At 42.1% G+C, this 18,375-nt stretch overlaps 1 protein-coding gene and 1 long non-coding RNA gene across 2 annotated transcripts in view; one reads left to right on the top strand and one right to left on the bottom strand.

Annotated features, from left to right (window-relative positions):
* The window catches only part of LOC147917076 (uncharacterized), a 323,483-nt gene that overhangs the window by 58,960 nt on the left and 246,148 nt on the right, over window positions 1-18,375 (bottom strand). Inside the window, exon 2 of the long non-coding RNA XR_015552247.1 lies at window positions 18,099-18,325. This is a non-coding gene — a long non-coding RNA (uncharacterized LOC147917076). The remainder of the gene's footprint in view (window positions 1-18,098; window positions 18,326-18,375) is intronic.
* PDZRN3 (PDZ domain containing ring finger 3) overlaps window positions 1-18,375 on the top strand; it is a 235,348-nt gene that overhangs the window by 209,315 nt on the left and 7,658 nt on the right. Inside the window, 3 exon segments of the mRNA XM_087431351.1 lie at window positions 3,678-3,925; window positions 6,765-6,852; window positions 16,771-16,869. Of these exon segments, the coding sequence (XP_087287477.1) occupies window positions 3,678-3,925; window positions 6,765-6,852; window positions 16,771-16,869 (435 nt within the window).

Genomic DNA, 18,375 nt, shown 5'->3' with positions numbered 1-18,375 from the left:
AGCTGTGCAGAAGGAGGTCACCGGTTTTGATGCAGGGGCTTATTTGAACTGTGTTTGATTAACATATACACATGGCACTGGGCTGCTGAAATTGTTCCCTTGGGCACAGTTGTCAGAAATGCCTTTCTGTGGGACTCAGCCATAAGCGGCGGTGATGTTCTGGTGTGGAATGAGATAGCATTTCGCAGTCACCCCAAAGGTCCAGGCCTCCCTTCGGGTTGGTTTGCCACTGCTCTTTCCGCATCCGAGGCAGTAGAGATGCTACGGTGTTGTTGCAGCAACGCCTTTTAATTATACCCAAAGTGGGACAGATTCACAAACGCCTTCCTGCTCCTTGTCGTTTTGTGCACTGAGACACAGGGGAGCTGTTTGCCCCCGAGAGTCCTCTCAGCTCAGACCCATCCAGGCGGCTCCTTCATGGTTCATTTTCTAGGTACCATTTAAACATCCGCTCAGTGGTTCTAGCATTGGTTTGTAAAATCTACCCAGGTAAAGCAGTAGTTGCCATCACTTTTCTATAAAAATGAGCTGATTAAGATGCACTCCCAATCGGAAAAGCATTTTCATTAATTCTTTTATACTGATGGAAGATTGTCTCTAGGAACTAATTAGAATACATTCCTGCCTAATTTTACAATCATCTGTGTGATTTTTACACCTATTTGGATGTTTTGGGCTGCAGGTAGTGAAGATCCAAGTTAAAGTAGCCTGAAGTATACGGGATGTACTATCAAATAGGACAAGAAGTTTTGGGTTAAGAGGGTCTAAGCTTGGTTAGTTCACTTGCTCAATGCAATCATGAGAGACCCCAGTTCTCCCATTTTTCTGCATCACATCTCTCAGTATGTTAATTTGGCCTCAGGGACTGCCTCCCAACATGATCCCAAGATGTTCCCATGAGTCCAACCAACACATGCTGATCACTTCCCCAGAGGCAGAAAAGGGCCATCCCTACCTCGTGTGCTATTTTAAGAATGAACAAAACCTCAAAGTTCCCTAGCAGATCCCCATCCTATCCTGTCAGCCAGAAGTACGTTGCATGGCCCTGCCTAAATCCATCACTAGGCAAAAGTAGCAAGACCAAATCCACTGGATAGGCTAAAGCCAATCAAACCTACACCTCAAGTCCCCCCGGAGGGAATGCTCTCTCATCGAGTGGAAAGGAAACAAAATCCGAGCTGTCTTAGTAGAGAGGAAGCAGGGGGAACAAGGAGGGGCACTTCCTGACCAGATACCTGGTCAGCTGTGGTATCTGCAAGACCTAATTGTATGTGTAAAAAGTAAAGATTCCTAGGATGGATTCCTTTTTAGATACAACTGGTAGACTCCTGGAAGGAAATCCCATGTTCATTCCCTTTTGGCAAAAGGCCTCGTGTTTATATATAAATAGAGAAAGTGCAGATTTGACATGTCTTGCAGGACCCATTCAAACGTTTTAATGTCTGAGTTCACTGTAGGTAATTCTGCCTTTGGGATAAGCCATCCCCAGTGACTAGCAAGGGTAGAAGACCAGTGTGGCTAGCTGGCATTGACCACACCCACATCTCCTAAGGGTGCTGTCTGTGGCATTAATTTAACCCAGGGACAAATTTACTATCACATTGTAAATTCCTATGTTATTTGACTCTTGGTGTCACGCGTTACTGGAAAATAGGGCTCAGATAGTTCTGCCGAAGCATGAATTTCACGGCACTGCAAGTTGCTTTTTAACCACCCACACCCCGCTCATTCCCTCCCGTCCTAAGCCCTCAGTGTTCTGGGCTCTGAGCAAGGAAGAGGTCAAGATGGTCAACTGGTTTGGAAAGCTAGAGAGAATTCCTTTGTGTCCTTTTATTCTTTTCTCAAAGTAGGAAGAGTGAAGACAGTTGTGGTGTTAAACCCTGGTGTTCCCAACCCTCCAGGGTGGAGGATTTAAGAGTTCGGTAGTTTAGCCATTCACTGATTTACTGGTGCACTTGAGTCATTTTGTAGCCCAGAATTCTCGCTCTGCCTAAATCCCTCCCAATATGAGTAAATTACTTAAGTGGATTGAATCCCAGTCATTAATAATCTCCACTGGCGTGATTCATTTGGGCTTCATTACACGGAAAGAATCCAACATCTTTTCCTCATCCCAACAGTTGTTTACAAGGCACTCCAACCCGAGAGTTCTTGTCCCTATAGGGCCGGAGTGAAAGGACTTTAAAAAAATAGAAAAACAGCTGCATAATCAATACTCGTGTTCTGCTTGGACAAAGAGCAACTGAAGTGCTCTCTACCTCAGAGGATGGACCTAATTGTAGTGTGCTGTGAAGTACAAGATACTGAGGTGGGGAATGTATCTGCCAGACAGGAAAAGGTTCAATGTTTGTTTTTATGTTTATACATAAATGCTAAAAACATGCATATTGAAAGAATGGAATATTAATCTAAGAGATTTAAATTCAGGAACTCCTATGTTAAGTGACATGAATTTGTGAGTGTTGCTCTCCAGAGATTTGAGAAGCTGAGGAACTTATGCAGACATATATTCTGCAAAATATGATTCCTATACCATCATTTTATATTTGACTTTAAAAAGCAAACCAAGTGCTTGTGGAATAATATTGAAATATTTCAGAGCCTGATAACTTTCAGGCAGGGCAGCCATTAGACATTACCAAACTATCAGAACATTATGTCATATTCTTTTGCTAGGGGGCTGGAAAGGGGAGAGTGAATTAAATAGTTGGACTTCCGTGGCACTTGGAATGACTTCATTTTCTAGAAATAAGGTTCTGGCTTCTATTTCCTTTTGTGTAAGCTGTTCTAAAGATAGCCATGTTGAGTTATTTTTTTATTGTACCATTGGAAAGATTCCTGGATGCAGCATCCAACATTCTGACCCACCACTAACTAGCAAGGTGATCTCATGCAGTTTATTTGAGGCTAGTAGAGGAGGGAGATGAACATACTTTCGGTCCTGCCAACTTCCCAGGACTTAAATGAGACAACTGTTAAGAGAGATCTTCATTTAAGTCATGCAGTAGACAGTAGGCACTCAATTAGTACAGGTATTGAGGATACAGCAGTAGCAAAGGACTGTGCACAGTAAGAAACAACACAGCAATAAAGCTAGCTATTGTTTCCCAAATGTCGGCCAAAACGTCAGCCATTTGCGTTCCTCCTTATATCTGCCATATCCACCTATGGCCTGTATTATCATTTACGTAATATTTTCAATTGATTTTTAAAGAAAAGCAAAGGAATTCATTTAAAAAAGGAAACTTCATATCACTTCCATAAAAGGAAAACTAATGTCACCTGATGCATACTGGAAAAAGACACGCCATAACAATGTAATTAATTTCTAGTTAGCTATTATTGCCTGATAAAGGCTCTGAGCCTGATGCTGCTCTTTTCTCTCACAGGCAAGATTAGCAGGTGATGAAATTGTGTTAAAGATATTCCAGTAGGAAGCCAAGACTTCCCTGCTGTGAGATTTATTATTTAATGCCAGATCTGTATACCTCCAAACCCACCCTCTTCCCACCAGGCATTCCTTGGGAAACCTAAAACATAGAGAACTGAAGTTCTCTGACAGCCCCATGTTGTTCTTCCTTTTAGCTGCTTACACAGGAAAACAGTCAATCCACGTGTCAGTCTTGCCAGCTTCTGCCTAATTATAATCCGATCCCATCCTAAATGTTTTTCAACAGGTCAATGGTAAAGACTTATCCAGAGCAACTCATGACCAGGCTGTGGAGGCTTTCAAGACAGCCAAGGAGCCCATCGTGGTACAGGTGTTGAGGAGGACGCCGCGGACCAAAATGTTCACGCCTCCGTCAGAGTCGCAGCTGGTGGACACAGGAACCCAGACTGACATCACCTTTGAGCACATCATGGCTCTCACTAAGATGTCCTCTCCCACCCCGCCCGTGTTGGATCCCTATCTCTTGCCAGAGGAGTAAGTAATGTGATTGTGCATCACGTCTGTTAAGTGTGGTAAAGAAGTGTGATGAAGTTGGTTTTTTCCCTTCCGTGTGGTAAAAAAAAATTAATGCGCCTTATAATTTTCCTCCAAGTTGCCCATGTTTAACTTTATTGTTTATAGAGGCAATAAACTGAATCCTGTTCAAAACTGCTCCGACATATTAATTACTTTATTATAACCCTGGAGCAGAGTTATTCAAATTACATTCTAAGAACAAAATTACTTACAAATGTTGTAAAATTGTTTCAGAATAAAATTTAATCACTGCAAATGGTAATGTGAAGGTTTTGTCGTTATAACTAGAGGGAATGCTGATGGTTCTTTTACATAGACAACAAAGTAAGTTGGGAGTGAAAAGAAAGCCCTGAAGGTTGTGCATTCTGCTTTCTTGGGTCTCGTTTCAAACCTAGATCTGTGTAATAAGCCCACATGTGCCCCATATAAGTACTGCATTTACCAATTAAGGAACAGCTGTGATCCCACGCGCCGCATTAATTACTTTACACACGACTCTCCTCTTACCTTGCTTTCTGCCGAGACAGAGTAGTTCAGAGCCTTCAAGCCTTTAAGCCTTCAAGTCAGACAAACCTGACGCTCAAACTAATGTCTAGCCACGCAACTTGGGTAATTTATTTCCCTGGGCTTTATTTTTTCTTTATCAAAATGGGGATGATAATAGTACCTGTCTCACAGGATTGTTGAAGGATTAAATGAAATAATGTATGGAAAGTTCTCAGCATGGCATATGGTAAGCACTCAAATGATAGCGGCAGTCGATGTTAATTTAGTGACTGATGTAAAATATTTAGGAAAAAATAAAGAACAAGAAATTCCTGAGATAGACCCCTGGCTTCGTCCAGTTTAATATAGCTTTTCAAATGTGATTTTGCACATCTGAAGGCAAGATGTCCACTTCCCCCCGCCAGTCTCTCTGGCTGACATTAGAGCTACTCCCGTCTCTTCCCATCTTGCTCCTGGTTCAGAGCATTGACTCGATGCATTATTTCAAAGGGGATTTTCACCTCTTCTAGGGAAAACCTCCAAGCGATACCCATTGCATTTCTATTAGTAACTCAGTAGCTGGAGTGAGCACACGTGTCCTGTTGGTTCCATCAAATTCCAGACAGGGGCTTGCCTTTTGTTCCATGGTTTTAATGGTTAGCTGTCATTCGGCACCCAGGGCTAAGTCCCCAGGCTTGACAAAGTAAATTTGGCTGCAGCTGACAGCATGTAAAGGTAGAGGAGGGGGCACCCATCTGACATTCACTCACAGTGTGCAAGGCAGTGTGCAGAGAACTGTTATCCCATTTATTTCTCACGACTGTCTCTTCTATACAATGAGGAATTGCAGACTGACTAGTTCTACTCAGCTTGTTGGCAGCTGGATTGGAAGGCAGGTCTGTCTTACCTGAACTCCCAGCTCTTAACCACGATACTCTGTAGCATCCCAGTTGATCCTATGAAACAAGTGGCCAATTCACTGCATACAACCGTTCAAGCCAGTTATTTGACATTATAGACCAAAACTGCCTCTCATTATTGATGAGGCCTTTAAGGCTACTCCTGACTCTCAGATGTTGAACTGTCATGGTGATGGGCCTTTTAAAAGCCAAACCCCTAATTTCCTCTTAAGTCTAGTTAACATGACATGACTTATCCCCAAGGGGCAACTTGAGAAATGTTAGAAGAGTCCAGAGGTCAGACCTCTCCAGGTTCTGGCTACAAGGTCAGAGGACAGCGAGAGCGTGCATTGGGACTGAATGGGGAGTGCTAACTTGATGCTTGAAAGCCCAGGCCCTCCAGCAGCATCCTCAGGATAAAAGCCCCTTAAGTGCAGGCAGCATATTTGCCTGCTGGGTCCAGAAAATTGAAAGCCAGCCCTCGTCTGAATGACCACTCATGTCTGATCTGTTGTTTCAAAACTAAGTGCCTGGGAGGGAAGACCAGAGCCCATTGATTGCTGCACTGACTTTTCAGAACGTGAAGGTTTGGGTCCCCAAACACTCAGAGGCTGAAGCTTTCCACCCGCATCTCGCAACTTTCAAAGCCACTGACTGAGCATGTTATAATTCCCACGGCCTTTGCTCCAGAAGTTCCATTAATGACACTTCCAAAGAGGGGGTGGGTTCGGTGAATTGTTTCACGTATGTTGTCCTAGAGAAACACAAGCTTTCAGTCTCCCAGCTGTGTGTGTGCATGTATACAAACATACACGTATGCATTTTATGCACTGATGTATGTGCGTACATTACATACAAGTATGTACATACTAGGTTATGATGCCAGATATATTTCTTGTTGTGGGTACAGTCAAAAAAGTTTGAAAAGACACTGTCCAAGATGATAGCACAGCAGTTTCAGTCACAGCTCTTTGAACTGATCTCAGAGGCCTGCACATGTCTTCTAGTGTTGCCTAAAGTCCAAGCCTTTTTCTCCCCAGAAAGAAAATCTAACAGTGACGCAGTAAGTGGTAAATGTGAGTCTCCTGCCCAGAGACTGAGTTAGAAATTAGTCCTATTGAATCACGTAACTAGTGGGCTAGGGGATGGTCACTGGAAGCAACAAAGCCAGTCCCACTCGCACCCTGCATCTTAACTCCTTCCAGAGCAAACGGACTTGAGTGCAAATGGTGGAAATGTTACGATGGGGGTCCTGACGGTGCTGGGAAACATGACCAGAGAGGTGCGAGCTATGATAGTGCCTGGACCCTGGCAACTGCTGCCGTGCCACTGCTGGGACTAAGGACAGGGGCGAGGAAAACAGATACTTACAACTGAAAGCAGGGCCTTACAGATCTTTTGTCTTTTTTCAGGCATCCCTCAGCCCACGAGTACTACGATCCAAACGACTACATTGGAGGCATCCATCAGGAGATGGACAGGGAGGAACTGGAGCTGGAGGTATGAAGAACGTCCTTGTCTCATTTTAGGAGTCATTATCAAGACTAATAAGTTCTCTATAAGCATAAATTTAGTTTATGGATGCTCATGAAATATCCACTTTTAGTGGATTTCTTTAAAGAACTACTTTTACTCATGCCCATTGAAAGGCACATTGAGCTTTTACTAACCCCCTCCATGATAGAGCTTAATGATCAGATCCCAAGGCAGAAATTTAGGGTTTTTTATTTAAATTACTTAAAAGGTAGGGTAGTAAGCCCTTTTCTGGATTTTTGAATTCACATAATCTATTCCTGCCAAGTTCTAAAATCCGTGCATTCTTGTAATTACTGAAAGCTTCCTCACCTTTCTGCTCTTTAAGTCATCACTATTTTTTACTCAGGGCAGATGCTCAAGAACAGGTAGATAAATTATTAAAGTGGATGGAGGGCCGGCCCTGTGGCTTAGCGGTTAAGTGCGCGCGCTCCACTGCTGGCGGCCCGGGTTCGGATCCCGGGCGCGCACCGACACACCGCTTCTCCGGCCATGCTGAGGCCGCGTCCCACATACAGCAACTAGAAGCATGTGCAACTATGACATACAACTATCTACTGGGGCTTTGGGGGAAAAAAAAATAAATAAATCAAATTATAAAAATTATAAAGTGGATGGAAGCCCACGCCCAACAAAAAAAGGTTTGCCCACTGATTCACTTGCGAAAAGTTTTCTAACACTGATCTTGAAGAAATTAAGCAAATTTATAACTCTCCTCAAGTGTTATTTGAGGCCAGAATGACTCAAGATTCTAGATGCTGTATGTCAAATTGACCTCTAAGTTTTAAAATATTCAGAGGACACCAGTTCACAGAGTTCTAGTCCTCATTTTCCTTTTAATAAGAGTGATAGAAAATAGAGAAAAATCAACTTTCAAGATGTATTTATTTATACTTTGGGAAAACTTTCATATTTTAATGTGTTTTCAAAAATACGAGAGCGTTTTTTGAAGCTGATTTTACAGAATAGGGTAATAGGGCACCTTTTAAAAAGATACTTGATATTAAAGGGTAAACCCATTGGCACAATCAGAAGGTCAGCCAGGCAAAATCCACTAACATTTTATTCAATTTCATGGCCAAACACTGTGTAATCTGGGCTGCCCCACCAAAGCTTCTGAGGTTGCTGAGTTGTTAAGTGGCATTAGGTTCCTGTGTAGTGACAAAGGCAGCAGAACAGTAGAAACCAGCTGTGTTCCTCAAGTATTCCTTTAAAGTTACCAAGAGTTTTTATTCCAAAGCAGAAGATGAGGATCAATAAAAGTGTGTAAACGCCTTCACTGGCTGCTCACCTACAGCCAGATGTGGACAAATCATTGTATTTGGTACTAGAGGCATGACTGACTTGATGACATTTTTTTGAAAATCTAAATTTCTCCCTAAATGCATATGGTCTAAACTGGAATGTCAATTATTCTAACTATAAAAGCTGCTGTAGACTATTCCTGCTTGCTGTCAACCATAGACCAAAGTGCTTGCCATCCAGTAATTGCTCCAGGAAATGTAGCCTCTGCCTTTCAGAAGATTAAGGATTGTGCCTCTGATTTACAATGTCCCATCTCCCCAACTTCAGGGCTAGTTCACGAAGCAGCCAATGACTCCCCCAGGACACTAGTTTTTAAGTTAATACATAGTGTTTGCAGAAGGGGTTCCGTGATCAAATTCGTTTGGGAAATGTCAGATTAAACAAAAGTAAACAGGCTTTTGTAGAGGACTTGTCAGAATCTTGAATATGTTGATAAGCATGGTAAATGCCCTGGGGACAGAGTGGATACAGTAGGCAGAATTACCCAAACCTGTTTATTTGATGTAACAACTTCTCTTTGGCTAAGTACCTGTTAACATTTCCTGAGTCTAGAGTTCTCTCAAACACTTTTGGAGAGTTCTTGAGTTCTGTGGAACACTGCTTTGAAAGAAGGGCTATTTAATAATCTTTATATGACACCATTGCTTTTTGATGATCATTGTAACTATGACAAACTAGAGGTCTTTAAAAACCTATCAAATATCTCAGGAGCTAGATTTATGGAGTAGTGTGTAGACTTTGTAAGTCTTTGGTATTTAGTTAAACTTGACTTTATAGCAGTGGGTTCTTTAGTTCTATTTCAGTTTCTAACACCTGTAAGAATCTGATGGAAGCTATGGTCTCTCCCTGGAAGAATGCTCCTGTCTATAAGAGCTTGCATATAGTTTCTGGAGGGTCATAGAGCTCCCACAATATCTAATCAGTTTGGCCCATTCTGCCTTACAACTTTTTTGTTATATCTGAATACCACTAGAACCATTGTTTTATTTCTATTTTCCTTTAACTGAACTCAACTCATTTAAACTAAGGTAAATTTTGTTTAAAGGAAATGCTATATTACTGCCTCAGGCAGAAAAGCAGCATCAACTGCCATCCACAGAAGGTGCTGTACAATAAATGCAGTGGACACAAGGCAGTGTTATTAAGTCCTGGTGTCCGTCGCTGGTGCCTGCTGAGGGCTGGGAGCCTGGGGCCAGTTCTCTCCACTACCTCCTGCCCTCTTTCTCTTTTTCTCAGGAGATTGGCTAATATTAAAGAAGTGTTAAGACTAGCCTAAACTGAGTTTTAAAGGACGTAACTTTCTCAGTCTGAACTACCTGAGAGCATCTTGCTTTTGGGAGGAGGAGCCACTCTAACACAGTTCCCTAAAACCTTGTTATTCAAAGTGTGGTCTAGGGACCTGTGCAGTATCACCTGGGAGATTGTGAGAAATGCAGAATCTTGGCCCTCAGACTTACAGAATCAGAATCTGCATTTTAACAAGATCCCCAGGTGCCTCGGCACACATTAAAGTCGAAGGGGCCCTGACCTAGAGGCCATGGGGTCAGGTAAACAAGTCCAGGGTTCCATTTGCTCTTGTTGTCCTGGGTCATGCCAGCAAGGCTTTGGTTGTGCGTTTTGTTCACTATAGTGTAAAGATGTCCCTCCAAGTCTCTAATATCCACACTGTCCATGCAGAGTGAAGTCATATGGACTAGAAGTGACGGAGCCCATGCAGACATGTGAAACTGTGCTAAGACTTCTTTTTATGAATAACAAGCAGAGGCAAAGGATGCAAGTGTTTAGAAAATTAGTCAAGTATGTTAATTTAGACCTTTGATGCCATGAGACTCGACATCCATGCTTATTTTCATTTCTACTCACCAGCTTTTACTGAGCATCAATTATGTTAAATACACTGTTTGGCACTAGAAATGCAAAATCAGGAAGTCACCATCCTGCCTGCTCTTAAGGACTTCATATTCCTTGAGGTTCATAAGCCATTAGATCATTAGACGTGAGCTTTTCATCTCCTAGAAAACCAAAATATGGCCATTCTCCATCTCTAGCTCTTTTGAAGAGTTATCACATAGTACCATGAGTTCATACCAGGCAGGAAGGCTGCTTTCACATCTGGACTTTTGTCCATAGCAGTTGAGATGTCCCCAGGTTATTTCTGTTACCCAAGCACCATCTCATAAAGTGAACCTGGTGGTTTTGGATGAACAGCCCGTCCAAAGTTCCAAAGTGAAGACTCAGGTAGAATCTTCCTGAAGCTTGCTGCAGCTGCTCACCAGGAGAGAATCTCCAGTAGACAACAGTATCTGTACCTCCAGTGTTGTTCTGTTTCGGAGGTCTGTCTTTGGAAGGTAGGCTGGGCAGTTCAAGAAGGTTAATAAAAAACCCCACTGCTGGAACTGAGTTTCCTAAAGCGGACCCAGTTTTCAGGGAGTCTCGCACATCCCTGTCTTCCCTGCTTCCTACAAGATTTCTTAGCACAGTCAACAGTCTGTCTCTGGTAGGTTCCATCTGTTTTATTCCCCCTCTCTGGGGTTAGATTACAGAAGGAACAGGCTTGTTTTGAGTAAGGGATCCAATCTCAACACACCGCTCATCACTGAAGTTGAATTAGATCAATGTCTGTACCTTCTGAAAAGTAACTAGTTCCATGGATGTTATATAGGAGGAAAATATGAGTGTGTTGGGATATTATTGAAGCAAATACACAGAGAAAAACAGATGTTCTCTCTTGTAAAGCACACAAAATGATCATATTTAGGTAAGTGTCAAATCCCTGTTATTGTGAAACTACTTAGAGTTAAAAGGAGTATACCCACGGGTTGAGCAGCCAAATAATTACCCATAAATTTTCAGGTACTGAACACCTGCTCTAGATCTTCCTGTAGGCAATTAAGAAAGAAAATAGATGTCTGAAGAAGGCTTTTTCCTTAATCTGTTGTTTTAATTTCCCAGTTGATTCATCAGTAGCATCCTAGCCAAGCTGTGAAGCTACCATCACCTATGTTGTGTTCTGATGATGTAATTCTGAGACCAGAAAAGAAAGGAAAGCTACAATTCAACAGGGAGACTAAAATGATCTTCAAACTTCGTTTCATAGAGTAACCTAAGTAGATCACAAGGGAGTTGGAACTGTCCTGGAGATAATATAGGATGCCCCAGCCAATTTAAATGGTTTTCTTTAGCCTTTAAGGCAGAGCACAAGGGCTCCTCCAGGGAACCTTCCCTGGTCAGCCCTGCCCTCACTGAGTCGGCCTCCTCACCACTCTCCCACTGTCGTCAGGACTTGACTATTCTTTGTCCTACCACCTGCTCTTAGCTCAGCCTGCACAGCACTTCCCCCAGATCCTAGCATAGCTCAGCCTGGCTCAGTCTTTTGTCCAAATGTCACCTCCAGAAAAGTTTCCCTACCACTCTATCTAAAACACTCCTCCCCCAATGGTGCCACGTCCTACTTAATGTCTAGCTCCCCCACTACAAGCTCCATGAGACCTGGGCTCTTGTCTAACTCGTTCACTGTTATAGTCCTCCTGCCTAGACAGTGCCTGACATGTAGCAGACACCCGATAAACATTTGTTGAATGAAGGGATAAGTGTCTTATTACCCTGTCTCAAATTTAAGGTCCTTCATTGAAGGAAAATGCAGTCTTTTTAGAGACATCTCTACATCCCACAGAGTGTCATGCATAGATACAGAAAGTGTTGAGGTAATGTAAAGAAATATGCCCAGTAGTCCTGGACTGCTAAGGTAAAGAGTTATGCTTCAGTAACTAGTCTTCCTACAAGTGGATAAGCCATTGAAATGAGTCTTTGGGATGCCCTCTGATTAAAGCAGCTGACATTGAAACAGAAAGCTTGAATCACCAAGGTGGAATGGCCACCTTAATTCTCTTAATTGAACTGTCTTTTCAATTTCATCTGAAATGTCAGGCTTAGCCGTTCATTTTTATCCAACAGTCCATCTAGACCAGTAAGCAACAGGACACCAATGGTGGGGGGAGCGTTAATCCAGATAATGCTAATACATTATTCATAACTGTTTGATTACTGGTCTTCTTTGAAATCTTATCTCCATCATCACAGACAGATATGTATTGATAACCTCTGTGCTTTCAGTGATGTGCTCAATTACGTAAGGTTCTGCCTCTAGCTCAGAATCAGAATGAAATGTTGAGAATTTACAAACCACCCAATAAGTTCGAGGAATTGTAATCTCCATTGAGCCCCAAAATCCTGTGTCTGGTCCTAAAATTGTAGAATAGCTGAGAAGTTTCAGAGAAAAGTGACTTTCCCAAGGCAACCTGGCTTGTTAACGGCAGAGCCCAGCTTATTTTTCATTTGGATCTTGAGTCTGCCTTGGGATCTCAGGCTCATTCATTCAGTTTTATTAGTTACCTACTGTGCACAGTATATAAGGCGAGACACTGCTTTTACTGCACAATGCACTATTCAGCTATTATTGCCTTCTCTTCTTTATGAGCAAGCACGGTAAAACCCAAATCTACACAGATCCCAAGACAGCAGCAGCTCTTACATTCTTATGTTCCAAGAGCTTCTGAAAACCTTTTATGCTTCACTCTTTGCTTAACTGTCAGCAGCCAGGCTATCTCTGTGATGTTGACCCATCCTTTGAAATTGAGTGACCACAGCTAAGTCAGACTATATACCTTCTACATGAAACTTGTCCAGCTTTTGTTTAGAGTTCGTAAGAAGATCCAGGTAACACACCATCCTGTCTCACATCACTGTCAAGTACAAACCTGGAGTAAACTCCAGAATTCCATTTGCTTTATTATTACATGAAATGTGCTTTATCAGCATCTGTTCATCCACTAACACTCATCCTTTATTAAAACCAGCCCTTTTGCAAGATAGAAAGCTGCTTCCAGAAGACTGCCCTTAAACTAGAATTACACTCCCATTCTTAAGTCTGTTTCAAAGATCAAGTCCTAAAATTTTGCTTCACAGCCAAGTGGAATTAGCAGTGAAGAATGAAGAGAAAGCTTTGATGTACTGAGGGTAGGTATTGCAGATTAGAGTCTGCTCCCCCTATGCCCTGCCCTGACACACAGTGTGTGCCTCATGCTGGAGCCAGGCCTGGGCTTCCCATCCACATCAAGGATGGAACTTGGCCTTTCCAGTATTTCAGTCAAATCCAGCCAAAGTGAGACTGTGACTGTCCCCATGACAGTCAGTCCTGGGAGGATTTGCAATGGGATTTAAAGGCTAAATGCAGTGTTGGGCTCTACATCATTCTGCTATAAGGGAGAGAGCATGTATGCTCAAAATATCAGTAACTGGAAACAGACCTGGCAATGAGAACCTCTTCTCTCCCATGCAAAAATGTCATAAAGTTTAACCATCATGTATTGTGTGTAACATAATTCCGAACAGTATTTATGAGGAACCTATTACTAATTTGCTAACCACATGTGGGATTAATGGCACCATATAAGTAAGGAAAGCATATGATATGGTCCTTGATTCAATTATTGGTGATTCAGGTGAAAATATTTTAAAGTGACAAATGTTTTAGGATGTCTTCCATTCCAGCCTGACATTTTGTTCTAAGGAAGTTTTTTCCTTGGTTATAAAAGTGATACAGGTTTATTGTAAGAAATTGGCAGATTCAGAAGGCAAAAGTACAGAAAAATATCAGCCCACCAGTAGCAACATGAACAAATGTCCACATTTATAGCTTAATCGTTCTCCAAATATCTGTCAATCAAAATATTGATCAAAAAATAGAGTAGAAATGCTTTTCATGTTAGGTTTTTATCAAAATCATTTACTAAGCCCTTTAGATATCAGATCACCTACATTTTTGGTACTATGCCAAATAAATGTAATCCCTTTTTACATAGCAGACCTTCAGCTGTCACGTTCCTTATGAGTCTTTCCTCCAGTTCACATTCCTTTTTCCTACTTGGATACCCCTAGTACATTCTGCTGTTCTTTTCCAAGACATGATTTCCAGACTTTTCACCTTCCTGGGTTCTCAAATGGAGCCCTCAATTCTAGATGTTTATTATAAAGTCATGTTTTCACTGTAAATAGTGAAAAACCACGAGGACCAGGTTGTCCGGTTGGTTTAATTACCAACATGACCAATATGTGGTTCTACTGTGTGTGACTACATAGCTCACCCCATATACAGCTTGCCCCTTGAGTTCAGCAATACCTGAACCACTCTACAACTTGGTCAGTGAGACATGTCTGCTAATCTTGCCCTTGGTTATCATGACAATGCCCAACTGCTATAGAAGTTCCTAGGTCCTAAACATTCCTCTCAATTTCTGTACTTACTCCCTTACAACCACACTTTGAAGCACACGTTGAGTGGTATTGGAATAAAGCCCAGTGGAACTGTGATATCATTTGTACTCAAGAGATATTCATCTTGGTGGCCAATTATTCAGAAAAAGCTATAACCTGTATTATATTTTTAATTCTGTTAAAAGTAATATCACAACATTTACTGTCTTACTCATTTCTCTGCCTACAACCTTTCCAGTTCTCTCTCTCTCTGCTTTGGTTGCACATGGACCTGTTCCAGAAGCACTGGCTTCCACCATGATAGCACAGGGCTCCATGGCAGCATTTGGGCGGCAGTTGTGCAGTTGGACCCAAATAATCATGAAATTCCACTGATTCACACTAACTGTGAGGAAGCGCCAAAACAGAGAAAGTCTTTCCTTGTACCCATAACCAAATCAAGTGTAACCTGAGAGAGGGACTTGTTTGAAACATAAGAGGATGATGTGTGACTAGTATATTTGTGGTATGCAAAATGGTCATTCCAAAGTATTTGGAAAGAATTTGCCCTCATGGTTAAATATGGCCCGTAAATTCATTCTCCCTCTATTTGCTTAATCTGTTTATCAAAACATGAGGAAAGAAATTTCCATCCAACTCAACTAAATTATCAGAAATTAATGGGATTTCATTTCATGAAAATTTGCCATATTGCTAAAGCTGTCATCAGGAAGTCATTGAATTAATTAACATATCAATGTTCAGAATATAAAATAATCTTATTGAGGGGGGCATGTGAAATGTACCCACTCCGCTACAAACAACTTCTGGGACTTGAGGCGAGTAACCATACCTGCATGTGATTAACTACTACCATTTTCGGTGGACTTTCTCTGGGCCAGGCACTGTGCTGAGAGCTCTGCATGCGTCATCTGAGTGACTCTTCACCCTGCCTGAGGTGGCAGGATGACATTTACTCGTGAGCAGACAGGCTTAGATATAGTAATAAGTCCATGATGAAGCTGCTAGAAAGAGGTAGAGTTGGGATCTGAACACAGGTCCCTACTCTTCACCACCATATCACACTCCGTACGTGAGCCAGAAAGACTGCTGAAAATAGTCCGATTGTGGCAGTCCTCACCGAAAACTTTTTCATGGGTTCCCATGATGTTGAAATAAAATCGGAGCTCCCACCTCCCTCTTCCTTGTACACAGGACTTGGGCATTACTGGCCCAGGGCCTTTGCACCTGCTGCTGTTCTGCCTGGAAAGTGTCCATGGTGTTGGGCACCCTGCCTTTCACGGGAGGGGGTTCGGGAAGTATCTGCTACGTAACCACTTTGAGCTCTGCCACAAAGACAACTGTATCCTCACTGTGCTCAGAGAAGAGCCTGGAGAAAGGAAATGGTCCCCAGAGACAGTGGCTCAAAGACCCCATCTCAGAGCCCCTCCACCCTCCTGGCTGGCGAGCAGATGACACTAAAACCAGACCAAGGGATCTCGTGCTACTACCAGGCGGCCCTTCAGATAGGCCTGCAGCTCAGTACTGCAGAATCCTTCATGGATAGTTGGCATTGTGGGTGGAGAGGCCAGTCTGGTATGCAGAGAACCTGTGGGTGGAGAGAACCACAGAACTTCCTCCCGAGGCTCCAACAATTTTCAGAGTTCTGACTTCATTCTGAAGTGTAGACTAATTGGCAAATCCACTGGTGTTCCCTGTGCTCATGTGTCTCGCATTTGGGCTCACTTTGCTTTTATCTTATTTAATTTGCAATAATAGCAGCTGAAACTAATTTCTTGACTATAAATATCACAGCTGTTGTGGAAAGCATTAATTGCACACTATCACGTTTCCCTCCTCTTGGATCAATTTATGTGTAATCTGTTTGCAAGTTCTATTACTGTGAATATTAAGGGAATGCAACGTGAAATAATCTAACCAAACGTATTGGAAACATTTGTACTGAAATGGCTGGATGATTTGGGGTATGGGAATATTCTTGTTTGTGGCAGACATTGAAAGAATGCTTTTTAAAAGCCCTACCCCAGAAGTCTTGACACTGAGTGAAATATAGGTAATTTTTCTTTTGGGAGATCAATAAAATAACTATTTTCAAAATGACTTTATATTGACTGAAAGGTCAGAAATGCCCTGGGCATTGATCCCGTGTCCATAATCACTTTTTGTTTAGTAAGTTAACTGCTCTACACAGTAAAATGCAAAGAAATCCAGTTCATCATTGAAACAAAATATTTTTGAAGCATTTGCTGTCCTCCCAGCTCTCACTGCCTGCCGGAGTCTCACTGGCACCACCCTTTCTTTGTCTAGGAAGTGGATCTCTACAGAATGAACAGCCAGGACAAGCTGGGCCTCACCGTGTGCTACCGGACAGATGATGAAGATGACATTGGGATTTACATAAGTGAGGTATGAAGGCTAATTTCTTATAACTATCACATCAAGACCAAAGGTTGTTTTTTTTTCTTTGATGTGTTAACCATAACTCTGGCTCATTGAGAAGTCTTGGGAAAGACACAGACAAATTTCTTTGTCCCCTTCATCACACTCCATGGAGTTACATCTTTCCATGGGGGTTAAGTTCTAATGGCAACACAAAATTACCCCCGAGAATCTGCCTGCAAATCAGCCATAAAATGGAGCCATTTACATGGTTTTGTGTTTTCAACCCCGAGGGAACAGCTGATTCACATTTTCCATCTCATGTTCATTGAATGGGATGGTGGATGGAATCATTTACACTTTTTCAAGTGTTTCTTTATCTCTTTCTTTTTTTTTCTTTTGGTGGAGTGTGTATAGTTGAATTCATGTAAGTTAAATGCAACTTGCAAGTACATAGATGGAAGATGTTTTGATCTTCCTAAAGACAATGCAAAGCAACTAGTGGATACTAATGGATACTTTACCATGCACTCCTATCCTTGTAAGCACATAAACCCAATTTTGTCAGGAAATAAAATCTTTCTCTATGGAATGAACCAAGGGATGTGTCTACTAGGTCTAATAATTATCCCTTTGGATGTATAAGCTTAAGTTGATCCATCATTGCTGCATTTTAGGGCCCCTCCCATATTCAGTCCCACTTGTCTCAATTACGACATGTCATTTTTAAAGTTGTTTTCCAAAATTTAGTATAAGCATTTGGTAAAATAATCAAGCTATGGTTGCTAGTCAACATAATGAAGGGGTACCCTTTAACCTGTTCTACATCACACTTTTCTTACTGAACCAAGTGGGCTCGCCTCCTGGTGAGTTAAATAAGGCTCTACACCAGTGGGAGTTGTCTCACAAAGTAAAGTGTATTTGCAGCAAATACGAGGCCATGAGGAATCATTTCCAAAGTCATGGCGTCCCTGGACAAAGGGAAGCAGGAACTTTTATTTTGGATGGGGAATGAATATTGAAAAGGGTATTTTTTGGGTATTGGCTTGCACAGGCTCAGTTGGAGAACATGCTTCCACATAATGAGGCCTAAGCTCCTCCTGGAGATATCTTAGCATTAAAAATAAGGCAAAGGTCATGAGCGTAGCTCTTGTGGCAAGGCTTGGTCAGTGTCAGGATGGTTGGTGGTTACATCTCCTTAACATACAAAGGAAAAGAAACAACTTTGGAAAACAGTTAATTGCTTCCAAACCCACCTTTGAGTTTCTCGAGGCGCCTAGTCGGTCGGTGACACTTTTGATTTTCATTACTGTGCATGGAACAAAAGTCAGCTGTGCCTCTCCATCCCCTAAGTCAGCAGTCTCTGCACACTGCTGTGTAACAGGGTTGTCACACAGGAATCCAAGAACATCCCCCAGAAACAGCTTGGAAACAGATGAATCCATGTTTCTCTCTCCTTGCAGGTACTAAGTCTCGTTTATTTCTGTGCAAAACAAAAACAGAGGGATGAGCATGACTATGTGTTAGCGCCTT

The sequence above is a fragment of the Ceratotherium simum genome, chromosome 5, assembly GCF_057802395.1.
Source record: "Ceratotherium simum simum isolate JZ-2026a chromosome 5, ASM5780239v1, whole genome shotgun sequence".
In the NCBI taxonomy this organism is placed as follows: Eukaryota; Metazoa; Chordata; class Mammalia; order Perissodactyla; family Rhinocerotidae; genus Ceratotherium; species Ceratotherium simum.
Note: the sequence above shows the minus strand (reverse complement) of the source record. Positions and strands in the feature narration are given on the sequence as shown.